This window comes from Chaetodon trifascialis, chromosome 14 (genome assembly GCF_039877785.1).
Source record: "Chaetodon trifascialis isolate fChaTrf1 chromosome 14, fChaTrf1.hap1, whole genome shotgun sequence".
In the NCBI taxonomy this organism is placed as follows: Eukaryota; Metazoa; Chordata; class Actinopteri; order Chaetodontiformes; family Chaetodontidae; genus Chaetodon; species Chaetodon trifascialis.
In genome coordinates, this window is record NC_092069.1 from 6,264,142 (window position 1) to 6,277,655 (window position 13,514).

The 13,514-nt window shown below is 41.8% G+C and overlaps 2 protein-coding genes across 2 annotated transcripts in view; one reads left to right on the top strand and one right to left on the bottom strand.

The window, feature by feature from the left end:
- The window catches only part of daam1a (dishevelled associated activator of morphogenesis 1a), a 157,558-nt gene that overhangs the window by 96,232 nt on the left and 47,812 nt on the right, over positions 1 to 13,514 (bottom strand). The window lies entirely within an intron of this gene.
- Positions 10,082 to 13,514, top strand: part of gabra2a (gamma-aminobutyric acid type A receptor subunit alpha2a) — a 36,345-nt gene continuing 32,912 nt past the window's right edge. The window contains exons 1-3 of the mRNA XM_070979732.1: positions 10,082 to 10,297; positions 10,579 to 10,655; positions 12,832 to 12,944. Of these exons, the coding sequence (XP_070835833.1) occupies positions 10,588 to 10,655; positions 12,832 to 12,944 (181 nt within the window). The 5' untranslated portion in view covers positions 10,082 to 10,297; positions 10,579 to 10,587. The remainder of the gene's footprint in view (positions 10,298 to 10,578; positions 10,656 to 12,831; positions 12,945 to 13,514) is intronic.

The window sequence follows — 13,514 nt, forward strand, 5'->3', positions numbered from 1 at the left end:
GCCCTTTTCTGCATGTTGTCCCCTCTCTATCTTTCCACTCTGCAACTGTCCTGTTCAATAAAGGCAAAAAGCAAAAAAAAAAAAAAAAGGTAAATCTGAGGGTTAGTGCTTTGAGCCATGGCTATTTACTGGTGACGTGTCCATGATAAAGACACACTGAATCCCAAATCACTCTGCGCTCTGTTGTAAACATCCATCTTAGTGTATAGACTCATTTCCGGCTCCAGCTTTGACCATACACACAAGGAAACTGTTTATGTGCACAATGAGGAATTATTGGCAGCATTTCAACAAATATCTCTCTGTGTTCACATTAACCTTCTGTGAGATTTCACATCACTGACATTACTCAGACCTTCAAAACATCAGTGTCAAACTGGAAAGCAATACCAAACATTAAAAATTACCATAAGAATGGAGTGATACTGAATTCATTATTCATACCATTGGGTGGCATGGCAACCAAGATATTATTCCAATAAGTGTCTGCAAGATTTTCTTTTTAATGTCTCCCTCTCTGCTTTCATTTCAGAAGGAGTGGCACCGTTCCATCCAAAAACTAAATATCACATTAGTTTGTCTCTGTAATGATTACATGAAATATCCCAGATAAACCAGCCAGGTTGTTCCAAATAACATATCAAACTGATCCACCTGAAAAACCTGGTCTCATTAAGGCATGGTCCTTTCATAAGGATGTCTCATTTGCCCTGCAACTCACCTTTATGTGACACATATCACACATCTCGTCTCATCGTGCTTTCCCATCAGTCTGCCTTTGACAGCTGGAGCTCAGTCACACAGACAGGTGAGGTGTCACACAGCCATTAAAGCCCTCATGAGTCTTCCATTTCAAAGCCATTACAACAAGTGCACTTGCTTTACTGGTCCCAGTGCAGCCATCTGTCAATAGATACAGACCCAGTCATGACCCGGAGGCTTGTTCAGGATCAATAGTGTACATAATGAAGGAATGAATGTCTTCCTTCAGCCACTCTAATCTAGGGAAGAGCAGGGATGTTTGGCTGAAGGTGCTCAATGTTACAAAGAGGGCTGATGGAACACGATCTTCCTGAGGAAAAAATGTCCTCCCTGCTCGGTCATTTCATTGAGGCATTAAGATTTAAGAACATTTAACTTGGTTTGTTTTTATAACCCATACAACACACTGACCAGCTTTAAATTCGATCCTCTTTCATTGTATTTCGAAGGAGCTGGAAACCTCCGTGACAGATATCTTCACACAAAACTGTCTGTAGGAAAGCAAACTGCTGGAAGAAGCTGGAAAGACATGTTGTTTTGGGATTTCAGTGAATCCACTCTTTTAAAAATAATCCACCCGGAATGTTGTTTTGATGTACAACATGACATGATATAACATGCCAGTGAGTGTTAAAGCTCACAAGATATTCCTCAATCAGGTTGTCTGCATCTTCAAGGAAGAGGACAAAGGGCACCCTGACATGAATGTCATCAGTCTAAGACAAAGCATTCTTTCAAAAATAGAGCGGCATTGTAAAACCAGAACAAAAACATAAACTTCAGTGATGTATCTTGGAAAAGCTGGAAAAACATACTGGATTATTAATATAGAAATGTTATAAGTCACTCTCAGTGGTTTGGGTCTGCCTGTGTCACAGTCTCTCTGCTTTATCTCTCCAGCAGCATTCCCTATCCTCAGCCCCCTTCACTGCCATTTTCCATCCATCCACCAGATGCCCTCAGACATTCCCTCCTTTCCCCATCACCTCACTGCCCCACCCATCTACACACCTGTTCCCACTTTCGTCAGCTGCTCTGCAGTTACACCGCCCGCATCTCATTCTCCCAGCAGCCTCTCACTTTGATACCATTACTCGCCATGAGCTTGGAACTTTTCCTGAACCGGAAACATACCCTGAATCTGCCCCTTTACCTGGGTCTCTACCTGCCTGCCTGCAAGCTTTTACACAACTCCATTTTAAAAAAAAATAACTGACCTGCACATGTTGCCTTCATCTGCATTTGGGTCCTGTCCCTGTTTTGCCCGGTGATGACAGCAGAGGGGGGGCAAAGGAAATATCAGGTGTGGGAGTCATAATACCTGCGACAGAACATTTATTATGTGTTTCTTGCTTGGTTTTTTGCTGCAAATCAGCACACAAGCCCGTCGGATCATCACCTTATTGCAGTCATCTATTTTTGGAGGAAAAAAACTCTTGTCTCCTGCATGGTCTCTAAATCTCTCCTAAATCACTTCTCGTGTGTGTTTTGTAGACTTGTTGACAATGTCCTCTAATGTATCACTAATCTCATGTCCACAACCTGATAGGAATGAATAGTTAAAGTTAAAAAGCCTCTCCAAGGCTTTGCTCAAGCAAATAGAGGCAGTGTCCTGAGTGGCTTTACCCCAAAGCTGCACCATCTTATGATTATCCATCAGGGCTGTTTACACACATAAATGTTACATGATGAGAAGAATGGAAAAAGTTAGCTTTGGTTTATATTAGCTTCTTCACTTTTTGATCTGTAATACTCCATGTTTTTTATTCTATATTTACTACCCAAGGACAAATATCTTTGTCAAAGTCGGAGTCCTACTGGAGGGAGTAGGCTGTTTCCAAACCAGTGCATTTAAAATTTAAAAGAGAGGTTACTGTGAAGTTTCACCGTCTTGTCTGAAGTGCCGAGCACCTCCACTACCATCAGAACGAATGAATACACGTTCATAAAACATAACGTTCAAGTGCTTAACTGAAATTAGCTGCATTGATAAAGAGACAGGAGGCGTCAAGATCAGTCTGATGCAGTGACTGATCGATCACACTCTAACGTTATGTTCACTTCCCTGTGATTAATCAGAGCAGCATATCGCGACGTCGGGAAAATGGAATCCCCTCTGTGTCTTTACAAGTTATGAAAGAATATGCCACAATCAGGTGATGGTGTGTGTGTGTGTGTGTGTGTGTGTGTGTGTGTGTGTGTGTGTGTGTGTGTGTGTGTGTGTGTGTGTGTGTGTGTGTGTGAGTGTGCCTCTGGTCAGACACCAGGCTCAAGTTGGTTTAATACCTGCACCTGCAAAAAAACACTCTAAAGTAACTTTTCAGTTGGAAAATCTGGACATGAAGCACACAGTGTGCCGTGAAAACTGATTGATGTGCTTCCACTCAAATTTGTCACATTGAGAAGCCAAATTTGGATTTTAAGATGACAAAATCCACTAATTCAGCAACGGCTCAAATACACTCATTTCAGAGCACACTGATTTTGAGAGATCTACAGTAGAGCATGTGACATCCAGACAGTCAGTTTATTCAGCCTCCGTACACTCAGCGATCTGACGACAGCTCATTTCAGCTCACATGGGAGAATTCACTTGATATAATCAGGGTGTCATTTTTGGAGTATGGCAGGAGGGAAGGGGGAATCATCTCTGCAGCACAAAGACACCCCTCGGATTCTATTCAAACAAAAGAGCCGGACATCTGCAGCCACGGAGGAAATGGACAATGGGGCTTATCAGCTCACATAAAGGTGATTATGTGATGTAAAATTTCCGTAAGTCATATTCTTATTGGGGTTTGGAACATTAGACACGCAAAAAATAATGTACATCACAGAACAAGTGGATTTACTCTGCATACTTACTTTTTTATTTTTTTTAGTTTTATTTGACCACTTTTCCACTGTAAACAAATAATTTACTTATATTAGAATGACTATGTACAGTTACAGTCTATGTAACTGGGACCCAGTTTACTCTATTCTAGAATACATCCCCACTGTGGAGCACACACAGGAAGGAAGCAGAGAGATGTCACTGCAAAACAAAGCTTTCTTGAAGCCGCAGTGTGTGCAGGAAGGGGATGAAAGCTCAGTCCAGAGCAGGAAAAGAAATACAAGTCATGCCATTATAAAAGACTATCAAGACAGAAGAATTGTACAGACATTAAGGCAGCTTATAAAGTGGGGGAAGACAATGATGAATGACAACAGCAGGCCGCTTTTACGCCACATGCTCTGTGCTCTCTGTTATGAACACTGCAGTTTCAAAGATTGTCGTGACCACCTACCTTAATTTCCCATGAACACCCTCCCCCAGCCACCACCACCACACACACACACACACACACACACACACACACACACACACACACATATGTAAGGCAGCTGTGCGAAGCTGTCATCATCCCTTAGTATCACAATCACTTGTCCACAGAGGATGCATCCAACAATAAGCTGTAAATGTTCAAAGCCGTAAATGTCAACAAATGCCAGCCATGTACAGTGATAATTTGTCCAAATAAAACAGTCATAACTACTTCCTGCATGCACATTCATCCCTATACATTATGCAGGGGACAAGGGCACTACATCATTAGAAAAATATGATTAAATTAAATGAATTTTAACAGGCAATTTCCTCATATGTATGTGTTGTAAGTGACTGACTGTAATTTGGGAATTCACATATTTGAATTTGGATTGACGACCGTAGACAGACAAACAAAAAGCTGTGCAGCTCTCCCTCCTCAGGTCAGTGATTCCCACTCATGATGCCATTGACAGCTACTCGCCCTGTATCGCATGACAACTCTGAATTCATTATTCAGTCAGTGTTTACCATCAGCATTATTTTAACCGTTCTCATGGCAAAATTAGGGCCGTAAAATTATTACCCTTAAAATTTCAGTGCTGGTTGATTTGCCAACACATTTGGTTGTTGGTGGTAACAGCAAGTGTATTTTGTGTGGCGTGTGTCTGAGATTTCAGTTTGGAATGACATAGCAAACCCACCTTGAGCCCCTCCTTCCCCATCGAGAGGTTGGTTCAACAGACAGAAGAGAGACAGAAAAAGTTGTGTAAAAAAAATGTGTTTCTTTCTATAAAAGTAGCAGCCAGACTGTCTTCCAATGACTCCCATCTATGTTCCCATATGTACTGCATGGAGAAGCTTTATTCCAGAGTTCCAAGGGTGATGGGCTAGGTGTGGGATGGGTGAGGGGCTGGGTCACTCTGTGCAGCCGACTCGGCCTCCTCGAGGCTGGGTGGTGGACTTTGGTCCCGTCAGACCTCTTCCACTGAGCTGCGGCACTTTTGCTGGATTATCATGTGTTTCCTGGATGGGGGCTTGTTGCTTTCTCTTACCTTGTCAGTACCTTTAAAGCCAAACCCATGGCTTTATGTACACAGACAAATGCTCACACATGCTTGCTTCTAATGCATGTCAGCCTACCCCCAGTCTGGTGGGCTCACCTCTCTGTAAGCCTGTATGCTTGATCTAATCCTGGTAGTGTGCCACGATGCTTCCAGATGGATTCATGCCCATGAGGTCATAGAAATTAAAAACATCTCTATGACCTAAACAGTATTTTTTGTGTGTTTTTGTTTATGAGAGGAGTACCCTGTATTTTGTTGACTGAAATACACGTAAATGAATGGTTCAGTGAAAGAGCAGTGTGCTTGAATCTCCTTTTTATGAAACACTGAGCTCCTCTCCAACACACCTGCATAAGAAATACTGGATGCACAATCTTTGTGTTAACCTCTTTCATGACCATGATATGATTTTGGAGGGTCAGCAATCAGCAGGCTACTTTACCAAAACAGTATAGTAAATTGGCAAAGCACTGAATGTGAATGTGTAGAAATCTCCACCAGCCTTGTGTCACTAACCCAACAGTCTACAAGCTTCCAGGGTCAGGCTAATGCCAAGATGGAGCTCTCCAGATAGCTTTAGGCAGAATTCTTCATACTGGACTGAACCTGTCACGACTCATCTCGCTGCCAAGTTCAGCTATAAGTAGAGCACCATGGCTGGAGCTGGTGTCATGTATGAAACAGCTACTGAAGAGCTTGATGCAGATTTGCAAGAGTTTGACTGAAAAACTTTTTTTTTTTTTAATTACATGAGTATTAAATAGTTAGTTAGAACTAGTTAGACACCCTTCAAATCCTCAGAATAATTTCTGAAATCCCCCAGTACTGATAAACATATATAGTAGAAGGGAGCGGTGAAAGAAGTACATACTTACCCTAATTACAATTGCACTAATTTATCTTTTTGGCCATTTCAGGGCAGTGGAACAAGCTGTCAGCATATAAAGCTGAAATGGTGAATGTGTTACAAAACAGTTGCCCATGTCCACCTTCAAGCAGACACAACAATATTAACATTCATATGGAATTGTGGTTGGTGGCACGGTGGCGCAGCAGGTAGTGTGCGTGCCTCAGAGCAAGAAGGTCGCCGGTTCGATCCCCGGGTCGGACAGGGCCTTTCTGTGTGAAGTTTGCATGTTCTTCCTGTGCATGCATGGGTTCTCTCCGGGTACTCTGGCTTCCTCCCACAGACCAAAAACATGCTCATTAGGTTAATTGGTGACTCTAAATTGTCCTTAGGTGTGAGTGTGAACGTCTGTCTGTCTCTGTGTGTTGCCCTGCAATCGACTGGCGACCGGTTCAGGGTGTACCCCACCTCTCGCCCGCTGACAGCTGGGATAGGCTCCAGCCCCCCCGCAACCCCGAAAGGGATAGTCGGGTTTAGAAAAAAGATGGATGGATGGAATTGTGGTGTGTCCACCTGATGAATATTAGTCCAATATTCACTCTCCTTTTAGCTCTACTTTGGTCTCCACCATCTCCTCAGAAAAAATTCTTGCTGTTCAGCAGCAAAATGCTCGTCTGTGTTCACCAATTAGTGTTTAACTTTGTCTAAACTTTCTTTGAACAGCTGCCTGCATCTTCGGGACGCCATTAATTGTGTAGTTGTCAAACTGGACACCTGGGACCAGGCAGTGCTGGTTGGTTTCAGAGTGTCTCTAGGTACTGTATTTGATGGGAACAACAGAACCTTAGGCCATCCTCGCAGGTTAATTACACATCAAGGCATCTTCATATACGCATACAATAACAACTGATGCAGAGATGTCCTGTTGTTTCTTTTTTTACAGTTTATCATCTTACATCACAGTCACTTTCCACAGGAAAGCAGCCATCCATTAGCACAAAGTTTAAGCAGCCAATCAAAAGATAGTATTTGGTATCCATGATACAGCGATCATTCGTCATGAGACTCCTTTATTCCACTGCCATCATTCAGTCTCTAACAGAAACACGAGAGCATGTGCCTGCTGTGCCTTTGGTAGTGTTCATGTTCAGGTCACTGTGACTGTCTATGACTAAGCATTTGTACTTAATGCCCGGATCCCCACCATGACCCTTCAAGAACAGTTCTGCCCTAACAAAGCCAGGAAATGTGCTGTCCGGAGTGCTCACAGGCATCAGCACTGGCAGGAGAATGCATAAGCCGCTGCATCACCTCACTGACAATCCTTCCAATCAAGATACGTTCCACCATCCGTTTTTCTTTTTTTACTGTGTGTAAGTTCATGTGATTCCTTGTCACGTTGGTGGGGCAAAAGTCAACCCATTCATTTGTTCAAACACTTTGATCCACAACAAGATATGATGAATGAATACTAATGGCTAGAGTTGCATGAGATTTATTCCACACTGTGTAATGACCACATGTCCTTTCCTCTCACTCCTAGGTGACAATAAAATGTCCTTGTGAACACAAGAAACCTCAACATCTAATAGGCAGACTAATGGAATTCACTGAGCATTTTCATGCTACCCAGACTTCCAATGCCTCTAACACCATGCTGAGATCAAATTAAGATTGTTAATACCCCCTGCTCTGAAAACAAATACACATTACAAGCATTTACCTACATAAAGCTGACTGTTTCCAGCATATCTTATTTCTCTGGTTACAGGAGTCTGGTTGCAAGTGAAGGCAGTTGTCTCAATTTACTGGTCAATCCATATTCCAACCTTCGCCTTTGGTTATAAGCTTCGAGTCATATCTGAAATAATAAAAATGGAATTACAAGGGGTTGAAATGAACTTCCTTTGCAGTGCAGCTGGGCTCAAACTTTGAGGCAGGGCGACAGGTATGAAGTGGTTTATGCATCTGACCAGGTTGTCTTCCTTGGCACCTGCTTCTGGAGGTATTCAGGTCAAACACGGAGGAGCTCATGTAAACACATTTAAGAGCACACACAGCACTAAAAATTTAAACCCAGAACTGAACAGGCCAGAGTACACTGCCTGTCTTTATCTGTTCAAGCGGGACTTTCTGGCTTTTAGTCTTGTTTTTTTGGAAGCTTATGTGATTCTTGGTAAATGAAGCACAGTTTATGACCCTGGATTTTATTAAATGTCAAATATACAAGGCTGTTCCCCTGAAGATGGCTGGTTTTCTAAATACTTGAGCACTTGACCTTTTGCCGGTACATTGTTTTGATCTGATCACCCTGTATTGTTCCTTCCTTGCAGGCAACCCCTGACATACAATATGTTAGCATCAGATCTTGGAGCATCTTCACTGACACCAAAGCCGTACTAGCAGGAGGTGGCTGCACACCAAAAGGTATTCCCCTGTGTTTTTGAACAGTTAGTATGGCATGTTCCTTTTTTGTTTGTGAAGGTTGCTGCCATCAGGGACTATTACTTGAGACATTTACGACCTTTCAGGTCTTGGTGCCTGTACAATTCATCTCCTGCTGTTTTTCCTTCTTTCTCAAAATGTGTTTTTTCCTTTGTTTGCATGTGCAGTCATCATTTTTAAACTACCTAAGGGTGCATGTATTGTATATATTGTAAATTACCATAGGCTATATAACACTTGTGCAATATTTTTTTGTCTCCTTGTCCTCTGACTTCTTGTTGCTGCTGTAACATGTGAATTTCCCCCATTGTGGGATAAATAAAGTCTATCTTATCTTTACACAATTCAGGTTTTCATGGTGGAAATAGCACTAGACAAGGAGGGTCCTCTAAGATACCTTCTAACTCTTTGTCAGTACCACATCACCATATTATGCTATGCATGCTGAAGGCCTGTTAATATGTATTTTACAGAATACACTACTTTTCATTGGATATGCTATTTTCTGCAACAAAATGTGCCTCATTTTATTAATCAGAAATCTCTATTTTTGCCAAACACAATGCATGTGTAAATGTTTTACACTTGATAATTTTATTCCTGGCATCCCTGATAAGCATGGTCAGATGTGTTCTCTGTTGCACCTGTAACCACATTCAGAAGTGATGTCATGGTGTATTGTCACACCCTATAGTCCATATCCACACCACTGGAGCGAGGTGAGAACCACTGGAGGTAGGCAAAAACTGAAAAAATGAAGGCAACATTTCCCATATAGTACACAAGTCCAAAGTACAGCATAGGGTGTATTTTTGTACAAATATACAGAGATCAGGCTCATTGAAGCATGTTTTAATTTTAGGCTGACATACATTTTCAGAGGGAGGTTAGAGTAAGGACTGTATGCAGCTGAGCTGTCATGACTGCATTTGGCCGAGGCAGCCACTGGAGGACCTAATGTAAGCTGGCTCTTCTTGACCATATATATGTATGGCTGTCTGATTTGGCTGTGTTGATGCAGCCAGTTTGCGCTGAGAATTTGTTCCAGTTAAAAACACCTGGGCCACTCCAGTGGTGGGCCAATTTTAGCTTATAAGTCTGGCAAATTCTGGTAAGCCAGATTTTGGCCAGTTTGGGGCTAACCAAGTAGTTCCAGTCTTCAGAGGCTGACTGTCCCCAACGCATAAGATAACTCACATCAAGTGGTAACAACAGTGGGAAAGAAGCAAGGAAAGGAACTAAGTCGAATTTTATTGAAAAAAACATTAGCAAGAACATCATCTATTTAATGTTTCTCATTAGTTTCTTTCTCTGGATTTTATTTTTTTATTTGAAGTGGTTGTTTTTTTTAATCACTAAAGTTCACATTTTGCATAGCTTCTTCTCCTCTCACTATTTTATTTTATTTTATTTTATTTTATTTTATTTTATTTTACATTTAATTAACTAAAATTTATGAATTCAAGTGACCATAACAGCTAGTAACACAAATGTATGTCATTCGCTCGCTTTGCATGCAAATTGCACGGTTGATATTCATCGTGCGCAGTAGTACGCACTAATGAATGCCTTATTACCGCGAAATGAGCGCTTCCCTGCAGGCGGACCACTCCGCCTCAGCATTTATCCGGCGGTGTGCTGAGCCCCGGCAGGGCCGTGCTCTCTGTACAGTTTGCTCTCAGGTTGGTGACTGTGTGAGCTGTGGGGACTCCCTGTCGGAGGAGCTGACAGAATGGACGCACAGTAACCGCGCTCTTCTCTCAGGGTTACTACTCTCCCTCTCTGCCAAAGGCTTGTTCATCTCCACCGTGTTCACTCACTGTCCACTCTCTCTTGGCAACCCCGAAGACACCTGTCGCGTTTCAGGTAGGCAGCGTCTATCTTTCGACAAATTACACTTAATTGGGCGCATTTTGCGGAACAAAAGCTGTGAGGAAAGCTCACTGTGCAGGCAGTGTTTGGACAGGGAGTTGGGCTGCAGACCATTAACTGAATTGAACAGAACCTGAGGAGACTAAACGGGTGTCGTGTCTGTTTTTATGGAGCTATTTGTGTGGAGTCCGTTTAATTGCAACAGCTGTAAGGCGCTTTGTGCCGCTCTATCATGTCATTACGCGCACTGAAAGCGTTCCCCGTCTTGTTCACAGGCTTCAGCGATGAGAGGACGATGGAGCTCACATTTTATGTCTGTACTGCTCTCTTTGATCGTGCTGTGGCAGACGCGGTAAGTTTTTTTTTGTCCGTAATTTGTGTTTTTATAGATTAAGAGAGAACAGAAGGAGACTCGGACGGCGGACTGACCGCGCACAGGCAGGGTGCACAGCTCTCTGTCTTTCCATCTGAAGGGTATGTGGTTTGTTAAGAAGCTGTTGTCGGTTACTACAAGTAGCCTACACTAATACCAATGAGAATGAAGCGTGTCCACATAAGAATTGAAAATAACACGTCCCTCCTCACCGGTGGCTCTGTGCGCTCAGTTCATCCCCAAGTACAAAGCGCGACGCCAGACCGCGTTGGAAAATCTAATAATTAATGGATTATTTGCATATCAGAGAAATTGTCTCGTAGATTAATGTTATATGCAACCCTTTAAGAAATGTCATGACGTTCTGGTTAATTCGGCTTTTCGACAATGAACCAACCCCAGATTTTCAATACATTTCAACTTCGGGGATTGGCACTCAATGTTCTTACCACCCATCGCGGTGCACTTTGACAGAAAAGATCGTGGGAGTCACAAGAAAAGCGTGTCTAAATCTGAAATTCCTAATCCATATTAAGCCTAGCATCAAATCACAGGCCCATAATCTGTGTAGTATTTAAATTAGATTTTTACACCGTTCATTGTTGAAATTGTGTTCCACATGAACAGAGCACTTGGTTTTGTAGCACCGCCGCAAATCATAACGTGATAATGTCTAAATGAAATGTATTCATTCATCAAACAGAGAACATGACTGAGGTGCTACGGAAAATAATTCCCCTTGTAATTTATTTTTTAAAAAGACAAGGGAATAAAGAAAGTCCTTTATTTTTCCTATTAGATCTCACTTTGAGTTAGAAATGGCTAAAGTGGACAATCTGGAACAAGCTCCCCTTTCAGCTGACTGTCACTCTGTGCAAAGACACAAGAACAGTGAGGCTGTCCACACACATTCAGAAATTATGTTAAAAACATTGGTAACACTTTCAATTATGGCTTGCAATGGACAGCATCATTCGTCTAAAGTGAAGTCTCTGGTACACACTGATATCTACATGTAACTAAAGGGTATCTGTCCTAATATGAGTATGACCTGATGCTGTTGTTACACATGGAGCTCCTCAGAGTTGATATGGAGGACAGTGAGTAGGCCTAAGCTTTTTCATGATGAGGGTTTTTACTCTGCTGAGCTGAAAACCAGGAGTGTCCGTCTGACGACCAAGACGGTTGCAGAAGCAATTTTATGTTCTGTCACAGTGTAACTAATAGGAACAGTAAAGGACACGATCACTCCAGTCTTTGAAAAACCTTATTGACAGTCAATGGAGAGACAACGCCAAAATTAATAAATGATATGAGCGATGAGACATTTCAGAACTTTCAGAAATGTCAGAGTCAGAGTTTGGACTTTGAAAAGAACGAGTTAAGTTTTGTGTCAGGCATATGTTTACAGCTCTACGTCAGGGAAATAAAATTACACCTACCGAGCCTGAAGGCATAAATTATTTATCAACCTCATCATCATCGCAGACGTCGATTAATACTATGTTGTGGACAGGCTGGTAAAAACACCATGTGTTGATGACATGTTTCATTCAGAACATTGTGTGTTTGGTCAGTAAATTAAACTCTACATTGTGAACAATGTAGCGACTGTGTGCAGCTGTTACCTTTCCGTTTATGCATACGTCAAACCAACAAGGTACAAAGTGTTAGTGAGCTTCAGAAATGCTGGTAGGTGTCCTTTTGAACTTTGGACAGAGGTCACACACTAGAAGCTATTATTTAGAAGAAAAAAGAAGTGTTGAAAAAGTTGTCTACTCTTTCGGTCACTGATCACACAGTTTTCAGTTTGACTAGTCTTCTAATGAAAATTATGAAGAGTCCTCCAAATAGTCTGGAACTGAAGCAATTTTAAATGTGTTAGCTTTGAATTTCAACTCAAAGTATCTCCACAGCATTTAAAACATGTACCATCATTTGACATATGAGGAATGCAGTGCATAACACATTTTTCCAGGTTTGATATGAAATAATCTGGGATAACATGGATTTAATATTGTAGGTGGAGATTACCAGGAGGTATCATCGCCCACAGATCTTAGCAGTGCTTAAGAAAAGCCTATTTTTATTGCTAATGTAGAGAACTCATTTTTCTTTCTGTGAGTCTGTAATCACATGTTTGTCTTTTATTTAGGTCAAAAGCAGATTCCAATTCAACAACTAACTTCAAAGACATCACAACCTTCACCAAGATCCTGGACAGTCTGCTGGATGGATATGACAACAGACTGAGACCCGGCCTGGGAGGTAAGACAGGGCCGCGCACACACACACACACACACACACACACACACACACACACACACACACACACACACACACACACACACACACACACACACACACAGACATAAAGGAGTGATCTGGTGATTTATTACTGCACTTTAATAATGATGGGGTAACTCACAAGAGACAGATTAAAAAGATAATGATCAAAATTGAAGAAGAAGACTGAGATATCTTGACTTTTATTCCCTCACATGAGTCAAATACTGGATTCAACATTTCCCACAATGCAGTTTGGTTAAATCTTTCACTAGACCCTTCAGACTCCAAACTGCAGTTTCTGAATCTTTCAGGTGCAACTTTGAGTACTCATAGCCCATGCTGATACAACCCTGAGGACATCACCATGACTCTTTCAGGGTTTTTTTGATCAGACTTGACGAAGCTCTGGAGGACAATAAATGACTGTTTTCAGATGTAGGACAGGACTGACAAGTAAACTGATTTTGACATTGTTTAGAGCTTGAATGTATATAAACTGCATGAAAAGATGATACGGAGGTGAGAAAAAGCGTGATTAAAATCCAAACT